The sequence below is a fragment of the Nilaparvata lugens genome, chromosome 3 (genome assembly GCF_014356525.2).
Source record: "Nilaparvata lugens isolate BPH chromosome 3, ASM1435652v1, whole genome shotgun sequence".
Lineage (NCBI taxonomy): Eukaryota > Metazoa > Arthropoda > Insecta > Hemiptera > Delphacidae > Nilaparvata > Nilaparvata lugens.
Window position 1 is genome coordinate 20,669,352 of NC_052506.1, and position 24,769 is coordinate 20,694,120.

Consider the following 24,769-nt stretch of genomic DNA (forward strand, 5'->3'; position numbering starts at 1 on the left):
TCAGTAGCAGAACTCTCCCTTTCCTATTTTTATTTCCCTCAGCTATATTTTTGGTTGCTGTCTTCAAAACCTCACTGTACGTTTTATTTCGACCATTTTCAGAGCATTTCCCATCATTTAGGTTAGATTCTATTTTTTTGCATTTGGACGGATGTTCTATCATACATTTAGTATTATCAAATTTAGATTTTAGTTTCTTTATTTCCTCCGACATTAGACTACATTGATTTTTTAGATTTAGTATTTCTTTTTTATGGTCTTCATCTTGTAATTTTATAATCAGTTCCAAAGATTTAATTTCTTCTACCATCCCTAACCTTTCTTCCTCAGACGTTTTTAGAGTTACTTCTAATTGGTTTTTTAAATTAGTGTGGCTACTTTGTAGTTGAGCAACTTTTTCGGCTAAAGTAGTTTGAGGAACTGGGGTTTTTGGTTTTGGCGTTTTTGAATTTTGGTTTTGGGAACGCGTAAGTACTCCCGCTATGTGTACATTTCTATTGATAACCTTCGGTGTTCTACTTGAGCTCATCTTCCTATCTAAGAAATTATATTACTTGCAATAATAATAATTGATTTATAAATTATAGGATTTTAATTTGGTTATAATTTTAGTCAAGTAAACTATCTATGTTTATTTTTAAATCTCGAAAACCTAACCTCAAAATAACCTCTAAACGATGTTTGGCTTATAAAATAGAATTAAGAATTAAAATCTAAATCAAAATGATAAAACGTGATCAAGAAACAATTAATAATGAAATTAATACAAAATTTGTACTTATCCGTGACTATTTATAACACAAAATCTTCCAAAACCCAGGAGCGAAATTATGTATGACTTTCATTCACAACCTCAACTCAAATTGAAAATAAGCTTGAAATTTGAGAAAATGTGATTATTCAATTGCAAACTGTTGATTCTATTAAACCATTCACTATGAAGAGATAGCAGATCTCGTGTGTATCCAGCGTTATTGTCCTGTCACCAGCTGTCTCAGATCTTTGAATAGTAAAGTAGTATGCGCGGGAACACTAGTGTCAGGTGATCAATTTTCATAATGGCAAGGAAAGTTGTGTGAGTGCGCCACACCAGATTTTTTCAAGCTTATATTCATTTGAAGATTTATAAATCATTTGGATATTGAATTTTACTCATATTTTTTCTAACTAGCTCACTCATCACTTCCAATACTGCTACTTTATTTCCGTTTTCATTGATGCTTACTCAGACAATACCAATTATCACTGGAGATGGAATTTCACTGTAATAGTCTCATTTACGATATACGGTACTTGTTTTCCAGGATATGCGGTCCCTGGCTCACCGGGAATGCCCGGTATTCCAGGTTTACGAGGACTTCCTGGACCAATGGGACAGAAAGGATATCCAGGACGCACTCTCAATGGGTATGTTCAGTTTTTTTTATAAAAAGAGTACTGGTAGGTTTGTGAAAATGTCTTTCCTCTGATAAATAGAGAATTAAGAGGAATATTTATTATTATATGACCGAGATTTATGTGATGAACAACTTTTCCAATTCGTCATTTATATTGTTATTTTTTTTATTTCAATTATTATTAATTTATTTATAGATCCAAGTTTTTATGATTTTCTTATAAATTTGAATATATAAATAATTTTTAAAAATCATTCAATTTTTTTATTGTGAGCTCAACTCTTTTATTTGTTGCAGCGATAAGGGAGCGAAAGGTGACGTAGGACCAATAGGTTTTCCTGGACTGGACGGAGCAAGAGGGGCCCAGGGTGACTATGGATCGGTTGGGTGGAAGGGGAGAGTAGGGTGGCCTGGACCCAAAGGATTGCCCGGCGACGATGGACTTCCTGGTTTGCAAGGAATGTTTGGACTCAAGGTCAGACATTAATTATTTCATGTTTCTATGTTCTCAAGTATCATATTCATGTCATGTTCCATATTTGACCGAACGCAGTGAGGTCTATGTTTTAACTCGGATTTTCTTTTATCTGTATGTATATAACGCATTTACGGTCAAACACGTTGATAGAATTCTATGTGATTTGGCAGGAACATTCCTTTTTTAACTGCGCGTCAATGTATACACAAGGTTTTTAGAAATTTTGCATTTTAAGGATAATATGAAATGAAAATGAATTTCCTCCATACTCCGATATCTTTATCATACATATCATCTACTCTGAAGATAGGATTAATCAGACTATAGATTTATTCATAATCAATCAGCTGACAAGTGGATTATTCATTGCATACATTACACAGATGTCTGGAGAAGCCGGTGAACAGGTGACATCAGATACTTGTGGATGAGAAAACTGCGTGAGGTCTACTATTTAAAGAACTACTAGTTAATCTAATTTTGAAGAAGAAATCGCCTCTAATACATTCTTCCAAATTCACTCGTCCGTTTTTTCATTTCTGTACCAGAACTTCTCTTAAAAAATTCTGACATGTTTGGAACTCAATTGAATTATTCATTTTTATCAAAGGCTAACTTGTTTCTCCATTATTTATTCTCTAATAACTTTCTTATTTCAAATATTCATGATTAAAAGTAATTGGATCATATTTGATTAATAATTTTCTCAAGTTATGATGATGTTTTCCATCTTGAAATCAGAAAAGTAAATAATCATCCAACTTATCTAAGTCATTAAACATTAGATTTGCTTTAATAGGCCTGACCATTCCGGAAATTTTAACTTTTCATTGGATGACTTTTTTGAAAATGTATGCATTCATCTTGTATAAACTTGGAAATTCTATTCTGTTGTCGATTTCAGGGTGTGAAGGGTGAATCAGGAGAGTACTTTTATTACGAGGCATCGTTGATCCGAGGCCAGAAGGGAGATCGGGGCGAAGAGGGATTCCCTGGTAATTATTCCAAATCAAATCATAATATTTATTCTACAATAACACAACAATGTAATGAGGAAATAATATAACCTCTTCTAAAGAATTGTCCATTGCTATTGATGATTTGCCACTTGCATCATATCAATCGATGATTTGAAACTTGCATCTATATCAATTATTGATGATTTGCCACTTGCATCTATATCAATTATTGATGATTTGACACTTGCATATTTATTGATTTGACCTATAGCAATTTTAAATAGTGAGTAGCATACAATTTCACAATAGTATATACAATAGTAAACAGTATTTCATTTTTATGCTCCCATGTTGACTGTGAGTCAGCCAAACAAGAAGGTTATTTTTTCTTCTTTTTTTTCTCAAGAAGGTAGCTTCCATTTTCTTCAAATGTTATTTCTACAGTATCCTTTCTGATAGCAATAATATTCTAGAACGTTTTTCGTTTTAAAGCTATAGCTTATATACTTTTTATACAGCTCTTATATATTGTACAGCGCTTATGTGATATTTTACTCAATTGATTCACGTTTGTAGAAGTTCATTATGGATATAGTATATATTGTAGCAAATTTTTCAAGAATATATAATAGATTAGACATCCTATTTGAAAAAAAAAATTAATATAGAATAACATAGCAAGTTGTACAACAAGTTTCAAATTACCAATTAACAACATAAACTAATCTACTAGTTGAATGAAAAAGACTAAAAAATTGTCAAAAAACCACAGATTTATTGATACTTAGAAAGACCGGTTTCGGTTTTTTTGTCAATCCATTGTCACACCATTGTCATTGTTAGTCTTTTTCATTCAATATGAATAATTACCACAATATCAACTTCTCAACTACACAAAAAGTAATCTACTAGTCACTATTTTGAATTGACAATATTTTACAGATATGCATTGCATATTCATTCGTTCTTTTCCTCTCTATTATAATATTAAGTGTTATATAATATTATGAGATCCTTCAATTTTTCCCCTGTTATCTGATTATTCTTACCATTACCATTTAGGAGTAATCCGTGGTCTAGTGGATAGAGTGCTTGCGTAGCAGCATAGAGATCCCGGGTTCGAACCCCTCTCATTACCAAAAGTTTTTTAACCAGATCACTCCCGTGTTATCGGATGGGCACGTTAAACTGTCGGTCCCGGCTGAAGTATGACAGTCGTAAGGCCCATTGACGGCTTAAATTATATATTCAGGCGGTGGAACATTCCCGAAAGGGAACTCCCCACCAACAAAAGCCATACGAATTTATTTTATTTTATTACCATTCATGAAAAATATTCACGGTAATTGCATTCCCATTCCATTCTTTAAATAATTCTTCAATTTCCTGATCACTGATGCTGACATTCTCAAATTTCCTGATAACTGTTGCGCTACTCCATTGCAGGTATTCAGGGTCCTGATGGAAAAGATGGCCGACCCGGTGTGAGGGGAGGTATCGGAATGCCGGGAGACGTTGGATTTTCGGGCGGCAAAGGTCAGATCGGCCCGAAAGGTCGAAAAGGTGAGGCAGGTGACCCGGGAATTGCTGGAACTCCGGGACCGATTGGTGTAAAAGGTATGAAGGTGTTGCATCGTCAGTCATTCGATTCAGTTTAGTCATCGTAGTCATACTATTTATCATAATTTTCTTTTAGCTCCAATATTTTTTATCGCAATAATTTGTCAGGGTGCCATATTGTATAAAATTGAATGTCTATAGATGAAAATAATTTGTTATGTATAAGTATGAATGAATGAATAGATGAAATGATTGTTAATATAAAGGTGGTGAAAATGGAATTGCTGCGTATTCCAATCTTGAGATAATGCAGTATTCATGAAAATCAAATCAAATAAAATTTATTCATCAAAAACAATTACATTACAAATTGGAATTCTATAACAATTAATACAATTAAATGAAAATGTGTAACTTATTTATGAATTATGATTAAAGATGTAATCACTCCACTTAATATTTGTCACTTTGAGTATTTTGTCACTCTTCTTTCATATGAGTTTTCGAAGAATAATAAATTGGTTCAATTCATATTTTATCAAACAAATCAGAGTTAAAATCCAATTCCAGTTCAATCAAATAAATTTTTGGTTAGAGTCGAATAACTTTGATTACTGGTCAAATCTTTTGGAGGAGGAGTCTCTTTCATTTCCAGTCTTGTTGATACATAAGAATGTATTTAATATTTAGAATGCTCTTGCTCATATAGGTCTCAAATGAATCTTCTTTAATTAATAATAATATAAAAAAATAACATTTCTTTCCATCATCGATTTCTAATATTACACTAGTTACTGTAATTCACTTCATCAAAGGAACAAATAGCTGTCTTGTTTCAACTATCATAAGATTAACAACTTTTTCCCATAAAAAAGAAGACAAAATGAATTTGAGTTACCAGTACCTTACGCACAGATATGAGCTTAGCAAGCTTATTCACAACTATCAATCATTTGGCTAATGGCTTCTGAACTTTTTCAGGTTACCGAGGAAACCCAGGACTTCCAGCGCTTCCTCCAAGGCCGATTCCTCACAGAGGATTCTTCTTCACCTACCACTCGCAATCGGAGATGTCTCCGTCTTGTCCCAAATACACCACAAAAATGTGGAGTGGATATTCTCTCTTGCATTTCATGGGTGACGCCAAAGCACATGGACAAGATTTAGGTAATTATTAATTATTATTAAACCAAAATGCAAATTATGATATGTGTAAGTATGAATGAATGAATAGATTGTTAATATAAAGGTGGTTAGAATGGAATTGCTGTATTCCAATCTTGAGATAATTCAGTATTCATGAAAATGTGTAACTTATTTATGAATTATGATTAAAGATGTAATTACTCCACTCAATTGTTGAGTATTTTGTCACTCTAATTTCAGAATAAGTTTTCGAAGAATAATAAATTGGTTCAATGCATTTTCGGACATGTTATTCTTTATCAAAATTTGGGAACAGAATAGTTTTGGGCTATGCCTGTTGTTCTTTCCCGATCATATTCATATGATTTGTAACAACAAATAAATAAATAAATATTTTATCAAACAATTTAGAGTTCAATATCCAACTCCAGTTCAATCAAATTAATTTTTGGAAAGAATCGAATACTTTGATTACTGGTCAAATCTTTTAGAGGTGGAGTCTCTTTCATTTCCAGTCTTGTTGATACAGAAGAATGTATATTTAATACTTAGAATGCTCTTTTTCATATATGTCTCCAATGAATCTTCTTCGCCATTAATAATGATTTAAAAAATAATATTTTCTTTCCATCATCGATTTCTAATACAACAATAGTTACTGTACGGTAATTCACATAATCAAAGATTATGCTTTCATGTTTCAACTATCTTAAGATTTACAACTTTTTCCCATAAAAAGGACGACAGAATGCATTTAAGTTACCGGTACCTCACGCACAGATATGAGCTTAGCCAGCTATATTATTTACAACTATCAATCATTTGGCTAATGGTTTCTGAACTTCTTCAGGTTACCGAGGAAACCCAGGACTTCCAGCGCTTCCTCCAAGGCCGATTCCTCACAGAGGATTCTTCTTCACCTACCACTCGCAGTCGGAGATGTCTCCGTCTTGTCCCAAATACACCACAAAAATGTGGAGTGGATATTCTCTCTTACATTTCATGGGTGACGCCAAAGCACATGGACAAGATTTAGGTAATTATTAATTATTATTAAACCAAAATGCAAATTACAATATCTCAGTAATTTCTATCTGTAGATTTAGGTAACATATTGCCCTGTTCTGTTGGTAGTTTCCTATGTAATTTCACTTGTGCCAGATTAATCCACTTTATTGAATTGTTAATAAAGTAAGAAGCACCAGAAAATACCAACAACATAACAATAATATAAATTCTTGTAATGCAGGTATAATTGTAATCAATCTCATGATCGGAGCTGTAGCGTTATTCAACAAAGGTTGTGGCAGTTAGTCAAATTTGCTAGATACTTGTCTACTTCAAATTATTGATGATACTGTTCAAGTAGAGTATTATTCTACTTCTGCCGCATTCCACCATATCTGAGGAAATAAATAAAATTATACATTTGAATATTCAAATAATTTGGGTAATATCACACTAGCAGGTAACACGTACTCCACAAGGGTCTAGTTAAAAACTTGACAAACTTAAATCTTGAAAATTTTAAAATAGTCCTATAACCATCCTCAGTAAATCGAGAATCTATATGCAAAATGTCAAAATGTCATTGCCTCTGGAATTGCGAAATTTACAAAGAAGGGGTGAAGTTCGGGCAAAATTGAAATTATTTTTCATTGCAATAATTGATGATTGACATATGACATATGGTTGGATTTACAGTAGAAATGCAAGCTCACAATAGTTTCTCAGACTAGCGATCATTTTATGGGAAGGTTTTACATTTTATTATAAGTAATTATTTATGAATTTCTAATTTGCTTCGTTAATAACATTCATTTAATATATTATATATTTATATTTGTTTATTATGTAAGTTATTGCAACATAGTAAATGTTTTTAGTATTTTTTTTAATATTCCTCAAATAGCTTAAAGCTAGAGGGATTAAAATATATATGAATTTTGTATTTAATGAGATGTGTATTGAAATTGAAATAAATTGAAATTGAAACTAATCAGTTCAGTAGTTGAGACGTGATGATGCGTCATTCATGAATTTCCTATGCCGTACGGGTATAAGCCAATTCTTTCCTCTATTAGGATAGCGAAGTTATGTTTGACGCATCATCACGTCTGAACTACTGAAATGATTAACTTGAAAATTTGCATATAGATTCTTAATTTACCGAGGATGGTTAAAGGCCTATTTTTAATTTTTCAAGGTTTCATTACGTCAACTTTTCAGTTTGTCAAGTTTTTAAATACTCAAAAATGTACTGGTTATTGGGGAGAAATTCAAGCCTTTCAACCTACAATAAATTATTGTATAGACAGATTCTTCGGCCGGTGTGGTTGTATGGCATCCAACTGTGGGGCTGTCCAAGGAAAAGTAACATAAACACCATCCAGAAATTCCAGAACAAGGTATTGAGGAATGTTGTCAATGCTCCATACTTTCTCAGAAACTCGGACCTCCACAGGGACCTGCAGTTGGAAGCAGTCGATGTCATGATCACAAAGACTGCCAGAAACCATGAAGAGACTGTACATAATCATTAGAACAAGCTCTACACCTCATTGACAACTCCACTACAGTCAGGAGACTGAAAAGGAAGAAGCCTACAGATCTCGTGTAAATGTAGCATAGTGTTAGTGAATGATACTGAAAGTAACAGTGCATGGGCATTGCTCAATAAGACTGTGAAGGAGTGATGAACCCCTTAAGGGCAGTTTGCACAGTCAAAGCTTAAACTGAATTCAATCAGCTGGTGGCTTAAACTAAATATGAACCACATTATATCGAACGAGACTTGATATGGATTTAATCCAGTTTAAGATGAAATTAAGTTGAAACTGATACTGTGCAAACGGCCCTTAGTGTCAAACTTTAACCTATTTATTTAAGCGAGAATTGAACTGTTAATTAACCAAAGTGTTAGATTGCAGTCAAATTACAAGAAAAAAGTTTTCAGTCAGAACCTTGCGGAGCACGGGTTACCCTGCTAGTATAGAATATAGAAAACCTGTAACGATTGCATACTAATAAATATGAACAGTTTTACAGTTCAATATTATTTGATAATTTGTGACCATGACGTACAATTCTATGTATTTTTCACTCGATCTACTAAGTTTGAGTGACGTCAATAATATTATATGTTTTGTCTCATTTTTCAAGGAACACCTGGAAGCTGCTTGCAGAGGTTCTCGACAATGCCATTCTTATTCTGCAACCCGAACAATGTGTGCAACTATGCCAACAGAAACGACTACAGCTACTGGCTCAGTACAGATGAACCCATGCCAATGCACATGAGGCCTATCCCGGCCAACGAAATGGTCAAATACATCTCCAGGTACCTATCTGCAATCCAAGTTCATCATCACTCCCTTCAATGGAAAATTATCGAATTAAATTATATTTATTCCGATATTTAAATGTACAAGAACATCGCATGATCCAGTTCTCTCCATAATTATATAACATTCTTATAATGTACAATCTCAATTATCTTATAATATAATTGAATGTTCGATCTTTTTCAATGGGTATGGAAGTTTAATTATAGTGAATAGGGTTCCTTCCATGTTTTGGAAAAAAAGTTCCAAGCATACATAAAAATGATATGCATACAATACATGGTAAACCATTTATTTGCTTACAATTTTATTGTTGAAAGGAATTACGCCTCTTATTTTAACAATAATATTGTGTATTTTTTGCAATATATTGTTTTAATATTCATGCAGTAACATTTGAATAAATTTGGTTATAAGTCTTCAAACAAGATGTTGTTCAAGTGCTTTGGAAAATTGTATTCTTAAAAGAAATGTTGATACTATCAAATCAATAAATTATTATCATTTTTCCCCTTCAGAGACCAACAATAACTATGTTCATTGATCAATTTGTAGGTAATTCCTAAAATACGGTATGTCTCACTGTGTCACGCTGTAGGAAACACTATTAACAAAAACATTTTGAACCACCAGACTTCAGGAAATATCTTCAATTTATTAACCCATACCTTATTTTGTTCTAGGTGTTCTGTGTGCGAGGCTCCAACGAGGGTGATTGCTATCCACAGTCAGACAAACAATGTACCAGAATGTCCAGCCGGTTGGGAAGAACTTTGGATTGGTTTCAGTTTTATAATGGTAGGTCTACAATTTTTTTGTGGAATATAAAATGATTTTTCATTATGAGTCCTCTCGTGATGAAAACCATGCACATATTCAGAATCAGTATTAATATATTATGAATGGATAGGATGCTTGTATTATATACTATATAATATATTTCAGCATGCCTATCATATGATAGTATAATTATGCAGGTATGATAGATAGTATATATTCATTGTTTCCCAAAAACAATCAAGAAAATGTATTTAATCCATAGAGGCATTCAAACAGTGAGTAGAATCAGAGCACAATGTCGCATTTTTATGCTAATTCTATCGAAATGACCCATTCTTTTCCATTCTTTCTTCACACGATTAGGTTACAGGCTTTGTGAATTATGTGAAATCTGGCAGCACTGTGAAGAGCGATGCTGCAATCTAGGGTCTGCACTGACTTTATATTGCTCTAGATCCCGCTGAATAGGAGATTAAGACCTATCTATACTCTGATACATGAGTATTGTACAGAGTGATTTTTCAAGTCCTGCTACCCAGTTTTCAATTAATTTATAAAATGGAAATTTACTTCTAATGAAAATTTATAGTTATATACGAAAGAACTAAGAAATATTATATTCTATTACTCATTTCTTAGTTACTGAAGATTATCGAAGAATATGCTCTAAATGTCCACCCAATTATTTTCATTCATTTATTTATTCATTCACAATTTTGAATACACAATTTGGCTCTTTTCACCATAATATTCATGTTCTATGGTAAAAGCAATTTTTCAATGTGTTTCTTTTTTTTAATTCATATTTTGGTTGTGCTCCATTTTGTTTGTCTAAATTATTGATACTATTGATTGAAGTATGCAATTCAAATATTGATTGTTAATTAATATAACAATTGTAATTAAAGGGGGGTTTTTGATGTTGGAATTGATAATTTTATCAAGTGATCTTTTTATATTTAGAGGATGTCAATGTAATGTTGATTTTTTTTTGTTTCTTATTCAGTTTCTAATTTTCTGATTGAATGTTAGGCTAAGTGCATTTTCCGAGAGGATTGTCCATGTAATACTGTTTCTTTTTGCTTCTTCTACTTTTGTTTTAGTTTTCATATTTCTAATTAAATTTCTAGTAAATATTGTATTTTAGTTTTATGAAATTGCACAACTCGCATCCGCGCTCAGATTCTTTCTTTGCGGATGCTAATTTTTCCATAAAATTGTAATTTATATTTATGTTTGTGAAATGTATTCTGAATGGAAATAAATTTGATTGATTGAAAAGACATTCTGTTTATAAGGCGAGACTGGAATCCACTCTGAATGTTACACCGCTCAAGGATAATCAACTCGCACTGCTGTTTGTATACCGATTGAGTAGGGCTACCAACTTCGTGAGACAAGATAAAATTGTCGTCATTCATTTGAAATAAATCACCACACACTAAAATATTTTATACCCTATTATAAACCTCATTATACTCCATTTTAAAATGGGGTAGGTAACAGGACTAAAAAATCACGCTTATAACAGAGGAGTGAATTATGCAGTAATTTGTAACCTCATTGACTACAATATGGTTCAATTGTGTTTTAACACACAGAAGTATATTATTCCGTTGCTTTACCTGCTTGACTACAATTCGATTCGCTTGTGTTTCAGCACACGGACGCAGGCGCGGAGGGCGGTGGCCAATCTCTGGTCAGCCCTGGCTCGTGCCTGGAGTCGTTCCGGCCAACGCCGTTCATCGAGTGCCATGGCGAGGGTCGCTGCAACTACTTCACGACGGCCTACTCCTATTGGCTGGCGACCATCGAGGACCGCAGCATGTTCCGCAAGCCCAAGCAGCAGACGCTCAAGGCCAACATGCTCAAGTCACGCATCAGTCGCTGCACCGTCTGCATACGTGTCAAGCCCAACGATCCCGTCTTCAACAAACCTAACAATTACAACTGGAATGGCTAGTCAACCAACTAGGCCCGGTTGCTAGGATACTTGATGAGTCTAATGAACCATTATCATACATATTCTTCATTTAATTTCATTTCAAAACGCCATCTACATCTAGGTGCCACCTATTGGTTCAATACTCCTCATTTCATTTAATTTTAAATCGCCATCTAAATATGGGTGCTATCATAGCCACCTCTGTATTAGAGGTATTAGAGGCTTTGGTGCTACCTATTGGTTAAATAGTTATCATTGAATCAATAAAATAATAAATGAATAAATAGTCTTTTTCATTCAATTTCATTTCGAATCGCCTAGACGAGGGGCACTTCACAAATGAGTTCGTATTCTTGAAAGGCCTCGCTGTGAATTATTCATTTAATACAGCAGACTGTTTAGGAGATAGTGTTTCAAAGTCATTTTAAAAAGTTATGACCTTTCTATCTTCTAAATATTTTTTGGCAGAACATTATAAAATTTACTTCGAATTTAGATAGACATTCAGCCTATTGGATTTAAAAGTGTTCTAGAAACCGGACCATAGAGTAATAATGTAATATGTTGTTATTGTAGAATTTATTATTGCTGTTGTTGAAGGACGTTATTTTACTGTATTATGTGGTTGAGAACGATGGAGTCTATTGTTAGCTTTTTTGGCTAGTATATAATGTGAGTTTGATACAGTTGTTTTATAACGATTTTTCATGATCAAGAGAGCAGAAAAAGTGTACATTTATCATAATAGCTGTTATTTTGAAAGCACAATATCTTACCTATCTGATTGATCATCGTTCTATCGACGCAGCAGTGGGATGAAATGAAGTATCTATCAAGAATGTGACTTTTAATTTATTGTTGGATGTGTAAAATGTAAGTAATGTGGAAATTAATCAATTCTATTAGCTTCTGTTGAAGCCTGATTTATTATGTTGTATCATGTGAGGAAAAATTGAATTGTTGTTGATGATGAAGAAATACATTTTTAATGGGAACCTGTAATATTTAAATTATTTCGGATGATGAACGGATAATGCATAGATGAGTCTGTAACTTATGCATAGGTAATGCAAAGCCTTGTGTAAACCACTGCGTTTCACATGACGGCGACGGTGTAGAGGTTGAAATCGTCGTCTTGTGAACAACGTCGCATTGGTCTGCACAAGACTTAATGAGGCAAACTTGTTACATCAGTAAACTTTGAGAAAAATACATTTTTGATGCCTTGTTAAGTGCGCAGGTATAAGCAACATAATAATTGTATTATGATACAGTCAAATTGAATCTGTAACCATTACATACAATACTATATTATTTGTAATGAATATGAGTCAAAATACGATTTCCATTCTAGTTTTTGTGTTGTTTAGGAAATACAAAGATTGGACTATTATTTCATAATTTGACAAAGCAAATTATTATAGATTTCAGGATTCTAGGAGATGAAAATATTTATTGTTGAGCTCAGATATCACCACAAAAATAAGCTGTTCATTCACATAAATAGAATTTATTCACCAATAAAGTTTAATGCTTAATGTTAATTTTAGTTGAATTACAAATTACATGCTTTGATATCGATGTAAATTGTAATCGGTGTAATTTTTATCAGTTATTTTTATATTCTGTTTATTCCGTTTTTATATTAGTTCTTTATTGTTATTGAATAATTCCTATTGTAAATATAATGACCAATGATTTTGAATACTTACTTAAATGCTTATTCTCAATAGACTTTTTAATTTTTTAAACTGTAGAATTCAATTATTGTCAATACTGATCTAAAGGTGAATTATGTAAGATGTGAGTCAGGTATGTCACACACAAAAATTGTCATTAATCGCATTTTTCAGTTTCCTCAATCACTCAACTATTTTACAGGAATAGAAAATCCAATTTCAATCTTTAAAGCCTAACTCCCTTTCCAATTTTCAATCTCCGAGCAATTGGTTACTTTAATTCAAAAATAACTCAAGTCAACTAAGGCTCTCATATTTTGTGTACTTTGAATAAGTAAATTTGATTGATATTCACGAGATAAATTAATTTATGATTGGTACTTCAAGACAAACAATAATTAAATATTTGTAATAAGTATTAAGCTAGTCAAGTTGATAACATGAATGTGGATATTCCATATTTATTAACATTTATTTATGACCATCAGCAGGACTTCCTATGGTATATTAGGAGGTCCTGCCATCAGTTGCATCATGCAATCATATACCCTACTAACTTCTGTGCCTTTAATTCTCAGAAGAATGCAACAGTGCCTTCTAGTTCATGATTATTGTGAAATGTGTGATTGGATATTCAGCTTTTACAAAAAAATATTTATGCGACACTGCCATTACTTCATTATTGTGTTATTTTGAATGTGTTGAATGTGATGTGTATAATTTTGTAATATAATATTTGTACCATAAATATAAATCTACCGTACAAGTATGATCGTTCAACTCAATGATTTGGAACCTTTCTTCTACCATATTCTTTACATATTACTATAGGCCTATTATAACAAATTCGCTTTGAACCTAACTGATGTAGTTACAGATACAAAGAGTAGAGTTGAGTAAATTGCTTATTAAGTCAATGATAGATGCCGTTAATAGTATATTTTTGATGCTCCATCATTCAATACCATTGAAGTATTATCCTTATAAAAAGCCAGATGCATGAAATAAAATTTGCGATAATAAAGATGTTTAAATACAAAAATTAAAATATTAACCGTATCCACTTACTGCAGATATTATTATGTGGATATTTTTATTAATAATACAATACACTACTTCAATATGAATAACAATTTTCATATGAAAATCTCACGATATTATTAAAAATAACTCACTATAATCAGTGTTTCCAAAGATTTTTCAAACTGAAACTCAATTTATCAGTATCATAATCATTTTGATGTAGTTCAACATCATTGAAATTAATCAACAAAATGATTGGAATCACAAAATTATTATGTTAGCCTACATAGTAATGCTGGTAAAGAGTACAGAAGTGAATTATATCAGTAATTGGATAAAGCCTACTATAGAATAAGAGGTTTAACTTTTTTCTATTTTTTATTTCTAAGACATGTTTAGATAGAAAAAGAAGAGGCTTTCAATTGAAAAATCGTCATAAATAATATGATATATTCTAAAATATGAATATAAATTTATTTCATCCAGACTAACTGTGATAAATTCGCTTCTACTATTATAGTGGTACAATAAATTAAAAGCGTGAATTTAAAATTTAACCGCGAATAAAACAGTCCAGGTGACCAACATGATAGCTCAATTTCTTTAAGATTTCTCAAAATGAATAATTCAACTTTGTTAATTAGGGGGTTCGATTTTTTTTATTGAAACATTTGATTCATTCTGTGATTTTATCACCAATGAATATTTTTCAATGGGAAGTTTTTTATTTTTAAATTATATTTGAGTTTATCTGTTACAACTTCCTGTCAAAATGTAATCATATGTTTTCAAATGAAAATTTTTATTCTCATGATTCTGCTATTCTTGATTTATCGTCTGCAACTGTTTTGTCTAGTTCAGTGTTTTTACACAGAAAATACGATAATTTTATACGTATTATTCTGATGATTATTTAGATTAAAAATCTTTCATCTGGTCATAAACCAGTTTATGTTAGTAGGTTATTGGGGTTGTGATTAGAGGTCAAATAAGATGGTTATCATGACGTGTACAATGGCCTTCGTAGGTTTAACCTGTTACAGATTACAAGTTTTCTTGCTCAATCACTTGGTGAGTGAAAGTGGTTGTGCTGGTTTGAACCCAGTGCTTTATCCTAGAATACTTCGTCAGTTTCGGTGCGAATATTTGAATCCTACCTCAAGATGTCCGAAAAGTAAGTTCTTTTTAAATTATATTTTTATCAAGTTGAGGTTATGGCTTCTGTAGGCTACAGCTAACTCCTCAAAGTTGTTTATTATTTTATAGGTTTATCAACTTTTTGAAATAGAGAATAACAGTCTAAAATTATTTGAGTAGTGAAGTAGTATTGATTCATGTTTTTCATAGTTTCTTACTTGATGATATTCATGTTTTTATCTATCCAACTCTTTTTAGATCTACTTGGTATTTGAAAAAACATTAGGTACCGGTAGCCTAGTTGATGAAAGTTGCTTTACATAATCAATCACTGACAAATTATTAAAATTTGAACTAAGAGAATCAGAAAGATATTTCAAAGTGTCTGAAACAATAGCCTAATTATTGTGTAATCATTGTCGTTTGTATTGCATAAATTATTTATATACTTTTAACTCATATAGCCTTAAATCAAATAAACTCAGACTTTCAAATTGATAGATTTGACATATTTTTAATGGCTTTCATTGGTCCTAAAATGATTTTCCGTGGCATATGGAGTATGAGTACGGTATCGTGTGAAAAAAGTATTTTTATTGACTTATCAACAAACGTTTTTGGGAACTGCAGAAGAAGAATCATCACAAAACCTAAACAGGCTTATCGTTTTGTACCGGCGTTTGCCAGCAGTAGGTCAAGCGTTTCTCTATTCAAGAGGTAAACATATAACATAATAACTTATTAATTTTTGTTTAATTGAACTCGCTGAATGCTTCAAGGTAGGCTATATTAAAATATTTTGATATGCTACCTTTCGAATTGTGTGTCTCTTGTTCAATAATTTTGATTGTGATGAATAGGTGTTTGATAAATAATTCATTGAACTCAGGCAAACAACAAGCAAAGTCAACTAGAAGTTTGCTTCATCTTACACTCATTTTCTTCTACAATAATTCAATCATAACTTGCTCTTTTTTATCTAACTAAACTTGAATTCTATGGATTTATCGTACCTACTAATACTGTAATCCAGGTCAGGAGGTCTGAATTCGTTGAGCTGTTGTCTATACAACGTTTAAACTGTCCTTGAAAGAATGACCGATTGTATACTGCATATAGATTTAGTGGGAGTGACTTCTATGGTATTATAAGTTCGGTTTAAAATTCTGGATCTGAGATAATTCATAATAGCCTGGTCTTCATTGTTTCAACATTATTAAATACATGTATTTGCCTCACTGCACAAGTTTTGGGCTTACTGAACAAAGTTCTAGATTTACGTGTAAATTATATTTGGTAGTTATATTTCTTATCTAGGTTTCCATCCATAGAGAAACAATAGCGTAAGGCTATGCCATGTTTCTCTATGGTAGTAGCTTGTTTGTAGCAAACCAGTCTCTCTTGACTCTGAGAAGAGTTGCTAAGCTTTTGCTTATCCTTCCATTGGTCCACTACTGATAAAATTTGTTGAATGCTTTATACAATGATTCCTAAAAAATTTGAATCCATTAACTTGGTTTCTATTTGTAATGTACTTACAAATCGATGGAGCAGTTGAAAAAATCCATTACAGTTGTTCTGTAATCTGAAAACGGTTGCTCTTTTGATCTACAATCATATTCTCTCCACTGGCTTTTCAACTTATTGCAACATTTAAAGTGTAAATTGGAACATATTGATAAAATCCTTATTCATCAGCATCATCATGAATGAAGAATGTTTGAAGAATTTATTCGTGAGACAGTTGTCTGCATTATGAATGTATAATACATTTCTGGAGTATATACCGTAATTTCTCCTAGGATTTCTGTTTTGTATTTTTTTATATGAATTAATAAAGATTTAATGAAAAGCTGTCTTATATTTAATACTGGAAACTCTATGAATAAAAGGATTGTTGGGCATCTATTGTCTTTTTTCAAAATTGTTTTAATTATAGACCTTTGAGTAACTGCTAAAGGTTCCATAACAGTGGAGGAAGCCCCTCCCCAAGATAGAATTCCATATTGTACGATGGATTGAACGTAGGCAAAGTATACTGTTTTGCATTGCTCTATGCTCAACACATGGTTCAGCTCTAAGAAAGCATAAAGCAATTTTCTGAGCCTTCTCTTAACACACTGAACATGTTGCACCCAACTCATCCTGCCATCCAGAATCACTCCCAGGTAAGTATACTGATCAACTCTTTCAATCCTGCCACAGTCACATTCACTAGAGTATCACAGGAATGCATTTTCAGAACTAAATGGCCTGGGTCTGTTGATTACGTAAAACAATGGGCATAAACTTGGTTTTTGTCACATTAACCGTAAGGCAGTTATGGTCAAACCATCTTTTAATTTTTGCCAAGTCGATTGAAGCAGTTTCATAGGCCTCCTCCCAAGTGCTTCCGGTAGACACTATCGCTGTGTCATCGGCAAATAGGAACAACTCGCCACCCACATCCAGTTTTGATAGATTGTTGATGTAGATCAGGAAGAGCAAAGGACCAAGAGTACTTCCCTGAACCACACCATAATCAACATACTCTTTGTCACTTTCTACATCATTTATAGAAACATACTGCAGTCTATTATTGAGGTAACTTTTAAACCATTTCAATGTATTATTTTTTATTCCTAATAGTTCAAGCTTATTTATCAGGATTGCCCTATTAACGGTATCAAAAGCTTTTGCCAGGTCTAGAAACGTTATCAGTACTTTTTTCTTAATCTTGATACTATTTGAAATGAGCCTGGTTAAATTGAAAAGTGTATCAGATGTGTTTTTAGACTTTTGAAACCCATACTGGCTGGCAGAGATCAAATTATTTTCATTTAAATATTTTGAAAGCTGTAATTTCACACATTTCTCAATTATTTTGGACAGGGTAGCTAACAACGAAATTGGTCTGTAATTAGAGAATGCGCCTTTTGGACCTGTTTTGTGAATGGGAATCACCCTTGCCGTTTTCAAAGCACAAGGGAAGAGGCCTGCGCTAATGCTTAGGTTTACAATGTGACAAATAGGAATTACAAGTGAGTCAATGCTATGTTGAATTACTCTAGTGGGAATACCATCGCATCCAGGAGCCGATCGACCTTTCAAGCTCATGATGACCTTGGTCAGCTCCTGTCGGGAGACCGGTTGCAGCTCAAAAACGGTATTCACAACATAATCATCATCTTGAACACCAGGTAGCCCCTGTGTTACAATGGAATTTGCTAGATTTGTCCCTACTGTGGCAAAATATGAATTAATGTTATTGGCTATTTCTTTGGTTTTGTGAGAATCTATAATTTCACCAGGTAAGGAGAATGAGCTAACCGGAAATGATTTGTTACTCTCTTTACGCCCTGAGATTTCCTTTATGACAGACCAAAATTTTTTGGGATTGGTGGACACTTCCTCAACTTTGTTCTTATAATAATAATATTAGCCTGTTTTATCGCAGAGTGTAAGCTATTCCTATATTGTATGAACTCATTCTTCAAGGCATAGTTAAATGGTTGTCTGTTGAGTTTCTTTCTTAGCTTATCGCGGTGCCGGATGGAATTAACAAGTTCTGCGCTTATCCAGGGTTTTAGTTGAGTGTTTTTAGAAGACATTTTCACTTTTTGAGATTTCGATGAGATTATTTGTTGTAGAGTTTCGGTGAAAAGATCTGCTGCACAGTTTGCATCATTTTGACTGATAATGTTGTCCCAGTTATGAACCGAAATTGCGTCCTGTACTCCAACCCAGTCAGTTTTATTAATGAATTTAACGGAATCAGGATGTTTGGGAGTTTTAGTGGAAATAAGATTCAAACAAACGGCATAATGATCAGTAACTGTTGAATGCATAACAACAGATGATGCACATAAAAAACGCGGAAGTTTAACAAAAAAATGGTCGATACAAGTACCGCTGGCAGGCCGCGTTATCTTGTCAATGCAGGCGACAAACCCCGCATCACTCAGCACATCCAAGTAGCGCTCCTCAAGAGAGCCAGGTGCAACGTTCAGCGTGTCACAGTTTATATCGCCGGTCAGTATACGAACGACACCAGGCGAGTGCTCATTGCAATATGCGCTCAAGGCATTGACAAATGCTGAGAGGCTAGTGCTAGGGCTGCGGTAAACCGCGAATAGTTCGCAAGCCTCCCCCGCCCAGTTAAAGGCCAAGGAGAGACAGGTGGCCAGACCGCCCAAATTCAGCTCACTGCATGTGACAGAAAGCCCTTCATCAACATAAATGATCAACCCATCATTCTGATTTAAACTGTTGAATGATCTGAAAGATTGATAGCCTGCGATTTTAATTGGATCTGTACTGTCGTTAAGCCAAGCTTCAGTTAGCACTATGCAGTTAAACTTGTGCCCCAATCCCTGTAATTTTGTTAAAAAATCATCAAAATTTCTCCTATAGCTACGTATATTTTGGTGGATGACTGAGAACCCCAATACCCCGCAGTTTCCAGCAACTTCCAAATTATTAAACTTGCTAGTAAAATTAAATTAGAATTCATTAACTTGGTTCCTATTTTTAATGTACTTACAAATCGACGGAGCAGTTAAAAAAATCCACAAATCAGTTGTTCTGTAATCTGAAAACGGTTGCTCTTTTGATCTACAATCATATTCTCTCCACTGGCTTTTCAACTTATTGCAACATTTAAAGTGTAAATTGGAACATATTGATAAAATCCTTATTCATCAGCATCATCATGAATGAAGAATGTTTGAAGAATTTATTCGTGAGACAGTTGTCTGCATTATGAATGTATAATACATTTCTGGAGTATATACCGTAATTTCTCCTTAAATATGGTTTATTGAACCACATGCTAATATTTCTACCATTTACTAAACTGTTGGATGAACTTAATTTTTCACGCCACCTAATGGAGCATTGGGGAAGTCGAAGCAATGATACAGTGCGGATGAGCAGTTGTGGTTAAGTTAAAGGGAGGGCCAACTGAGCCCTAACTTTGCTTTCTAGGAAAAATAAAGGCAGTCATTCTATTCTATTCTACATCAATGAGACTCTTAGGACTCTACAGGGTTGAAAAGAATTGAATATACTAGGCATCCCCATTCGGCAGTATTCAAAATCCCAGACGTGCCATTACAAGGCGGGAAAAATCAAGTTCATCCAACACTGTACTAAATTGTAGGAAATGGCAGCATGTGGTTCAATAAACCATACTTGAGTTGAACTTGGTTGAAGCTCTTCAAATAACCAATCTTGTGAATTATTATGACGTTCTCTTTTGTGCAATTGAACAACCACCCAAATTAAATTAAAAAAAAAAGTGATTTCGTTGAAAGTCATTGATGAATAATCATTTCTTGAACTCTGTTGTTTTTAATACATTATTAGCTTTGAAGAATTCCAAAACGTTATTAGCTGTTCCATATTCTTGTATGTTTAAAAATCGAATAACAGTGATAGATCTTCAGAATGGATGTTGTTTTTGTGCAACGTCAAATTTTCATTCCAGCAGGCCTATATTGATATTTTGTATAGTACGGTTACCAATATGCCTTTGTGTTGGTTCAATAGTTGAAAATTGGATTTTCTTCGCCTAAAACGAGGTCACAGTGGAACCCAGTCATCAATCTTGTCATTGATTAACCATTTCTCACTTTTATGAATAGGCCCACCTTAATCTATAGTCTACTCCTTCAAATATATGGTGACTTGAGGCCTACACTCTATACCTACTTTTTGTATCTAATCAATAATAGCAGTTTTAAAGTTGAAACTTATTTTTCTATATTAATTCATATATTGATCCACAAATCTCGCATTATTAAAGAAGAGATTGTTCAGTCTTTCAGCTTCAAGCTTCAAGTTTTCCCCCTTAGAAAAAACATTTAATCAAAAGGGAGTGATTGAAAACTTTGAACAGAAATCACAATAATTACGCTTTCAATTCCAGAGAAACGTCTAGCTCTATAATAAGTTACAGCTTGCAAGTTGTTAATAATAAATGTAATTCAATAATTGGTTTTTTATGGTGGATACATTTTCTTCTCAACTCATTCTGTTAGTTAATCTTCTACCTTAAATTCCGAATTGAATTTTTGAGTTCAGTATTAATTCGATTTCCAAGCTTTGTCGAACCCGTGACCAGGAAAGGTCAACTCAAAGGCGAATCGAAGATACGGAAAAAGCAAAAGATAAGCAGAGTTATAAATATTTATACTGTATTCCAAAAATTATACTTGTGATGGTTCATATACGTAATAAAATACGTTAAAATGTTACATTAAAAATCATTGGTTACTATCCAGCATTCACTTGACAACTGTTACGTACTATAACTTAAAATTGGCAAATTCCGATTTCATATTTAGTCACAAAATGATCAAATTGTTGAAGCCTTCCTACTAGGTATGTCATTCGCGTAATTGAAATTGAAACATTATATTACTTAATTTTTTTCTAAATCTCCCGGATTTGTGGATATGCTTTGCTACATTCAATGAAGATATTGAAAAAACATTTAGGATGTAGGTAGTTTATAAATGAAAATTATACTTCCTTCTATATACATAGAATTTACATTAGAACTCTTGAAAAATAATCTTCTGACTCAGACATCTATAATATTTCTATAAAGACTACATCTTTATGGAACTTGTTAAATGTATTCAACTCAATAAAAATGTAAACGAAAAGTAACAGAATTTAAGAAAAATATTCCCTATTATTATTAAATCCAAATTAAATGCTGTAATTCACCCCGAAGACTGCTTCTACTGCAAATATGGACAACAGGGTAAACATTTTATTTTATTTAATTTTTTTACAACATTTAATTTGGATTTTCGTTTAATAATAATTAATTCATTAGCATTTGAATAATTGCAATAACTCGGTAATTTCCATCTGTAAAAATATTCCCCACAAAATATTATATAAAATATACTGTAGCTCTGATAACGATACCATGATAATATTAAATACAGGAAAAACAGTGTCATGTAATTAATGACACTTCGTTATTATTCTAGTTATTTTTTGGATGTCTGTATAATTTTCGAACAAGAATTAGAATGTTTAATAACTTCATAACTATTATAATCTTCAATATTGTATCTTAACGAATTACAGTAATATGACATGATACAATAAATTGACTATCCTGGATTCATTTATATGGATTTTCTAAGATTGAAAGAAGTATAGGTCGATAGTTGTATGCACTTTGCATGAGTCATTTCACAGTGCATAATCTTTTGTGATTTACAACCTTGGTGCATATATCCAACTAGGGCAAACTTTCTAGTATCAAGGCTAGAGAAGATTTGTTTCTCCAGACTCCAGGCAATGCAACCTTCGAAAGTGTGCGTGCACTAGTCCATACAGTTAATTGGACTAGAGTATTGTAATAATTTCATTGTAATATAAAGAATTATTAGTAGAATAATGTTATTACAATGAAATTGAAGTATCAGTTGTGTAGATCGGTCAATACTCCTTGACCCGTCCACCCGTCTCTTGTGGGTTCTCAATTAAACAAATGCCTTATAAAATTACGTAATGAACTCGGTTAGGGGTGTGGTTCCTCCGCCCACAGTATCTTATCACTAAGACTAGATTAGAGACGACCGCCTGATAGTCTGATTGATCTGGACTACCATCTCTCAGTTATGACCTTCACTTCGCGGTGGTTCGGAATACATCTAAAAATGTCCACCTCCATCATAATCGTTACCCAAGCAGTATTCCTTCACGTGAAAGACTCAACATCTTTAGAAAAAAACTGGAACTAGGCCTACATGAATGTAAAGAATATAATAGGCTACTTGTTTTGTTTTTTATATTTTGGATGTCTGTATAATTTTCGAACAAGAATTAGAATGTTTATAACTTCATAACTATTATAATCTTCAATATTGTATCTTAACGAATTACAGTAATATGACATGATACAATAAATTTGTTATCTTATTGGATTCATTTAAATGGATTTTGTAAGATTGAATGAAGTATAGGTCGATAGTTGTATGCACTTAGCATGTGTAGTAGTATGAGTCATTTCACAGTGCATAATCTTTTGTGATTTACAACCTTGGTGCATATATCCAACTAGGGCAAACTTTCTAGTATCAAGGCTAGAGAAGATTTGTTTCTCCAGACTCCAGGCAATGCAACCTTCGAAAGTGTGCACTAGTCCAGACAGTTGATTGGAGTAGAATACTGCAATAATTTCATTGTTAAAAGTATTATTAGTAGAATGATATTATTACAATGAAATTGATGTATCAGTTGTGTAGATCGGTCAATACTCCTTGACCCGTCCACCCGTCTCTTGTGGGTTCTCAAATGCCTTATAAAATTACGTAATGAACTCGGTTAGGGGTGTGGTTCCTCCGCCCACGTACCAGTATCTTATCACTAAGACTAGATTAGAGACGACCGCCTGATAGTCTGATTGATCTGGACTACCATCTCTCAGTTATGACCTTCACTTCGCGGTGGTTCGGAATACATCTAAAAATGTCCACCTCCATCATAATCATTACCCAAGCAGTATTCATTTACGCGAAAGACTCAAAATCTCAGTGTCCTCCACTTCGCGGTGGTTCGTAATACATCTAAAAATGTCAACCTCCATCATAATCATTACCCAAGCAGTATTCCTTTAAGAGTTCCAACATCTTGAGGAAAAACTGGAACTAGGCCTACATGAATGTAAAGAATATTATAGGCTACTTGTTTTGTTTTTTATATTTTGGAATGGTAACTGCTACGGAGATTATGGGGTTACTTATATAAAATACTTATCTTGAAATTTGATTGAATCTACTCATGAAATCTCTTGAATTGAGAACGTTATTTATTCAATTGAATCTATTTTTTTTAATCTCGTTAATTGAAAACATGATTTCAAAAATAAATTTTCTGCGATATTTTGGAATACTATAAACATATTCATCGGTTTATTTCTTTTATATTAATTACTTGTTACAAAGGCCGGACGAGAAGTTATTAGTAACTTATTGTAAATCGAATTTATACAGGGTGACACAGAATATCGGGAACTTTTAAAAAATCCTTACAACATTAGTGGGAAGGGCAAAAATGATTTTATTCAAACTAATGTAAAGTTGAAGACTATCCATTCGAGAATTATTAATAACATCTATCACTTTTTGACAATTATTTCTTTAAGATGGCTTCCTCCTGAAAGAATATACACTCTTGAAATCTGTGTTGACGATTCCTCATTGATCGCTACAACATGAATAAATGAATTTATTTCCTCCTACAAATTACAAAAGTAGAAATTAAATAGTATATTGGAAATTATACTGATCACGTATCCAGTAGTATGATCAGATA

The 24,769-nt window shown here is 32.9% G+C and overlaps 2 protein-coding genes across 2 annotated transcripts in view; both read left to right on the forward strand.

The window, feature by feature from the left end:
• LOC111049236 overlaps positions 1-14,057 on the forward strand; it is a 130,335-nt gene extending 116,278 nt beyond the window's left edge. Inside the window, exons 30-37 of the mRNA XM_039422735.1 lie at positions 1,305-1,407; positions 1,695-1,872; positions 2,780-2,870; positions 4,281-4,451; positions 5,376-5,561; positions 8,703-8,880; positions 9,568-9,682; positions 11,325-14,057. Coding sequence (XP_039278669.1) covers positions 1,305-1,407; positions 1,695-1,872; positions 2,780-2,870; positions 4,281-4,451; positions 5,376-5,561; positions 8,703-8,880; positions 9,568-9,682; positions 11,325-11,627 — 1,325 coding nt within the window. The 3' untranslated portion in view covers positions 11,628-14,057. The remainder of the gene's footprint in view (positions 1-1,304; positions 1,408-1,694; positions 1,873-2,779; positions 2,871-4,280; positions 4,452-5,375; positions 5,562-8,702; positions 8,881-9,567; positions 9,683-11,324) is intronic.
• Positions 14,058-15,095: 1,038 nt separating this feature from the next.
• LOC111057817 (6-phosphogluconate dehydrogenase, decarboxylating) overlaps positions 15,096-24,769 on the forward strand; it is a 28,981-nt gene continuing 19,307 nt past the window's right edge. The window contains exon 1 of the mRNA XM_039423242.1: positions 15,096-15,485. Within this exon, the coding sequence (XP_039279176.1) occupies positions 15,475-15,485 (11 nt within the window). The 5' untranslated portion in view covers positions 15,096-15,474. The remainder of the gene's footprint in view (positions 15,486-24,769) is intronic.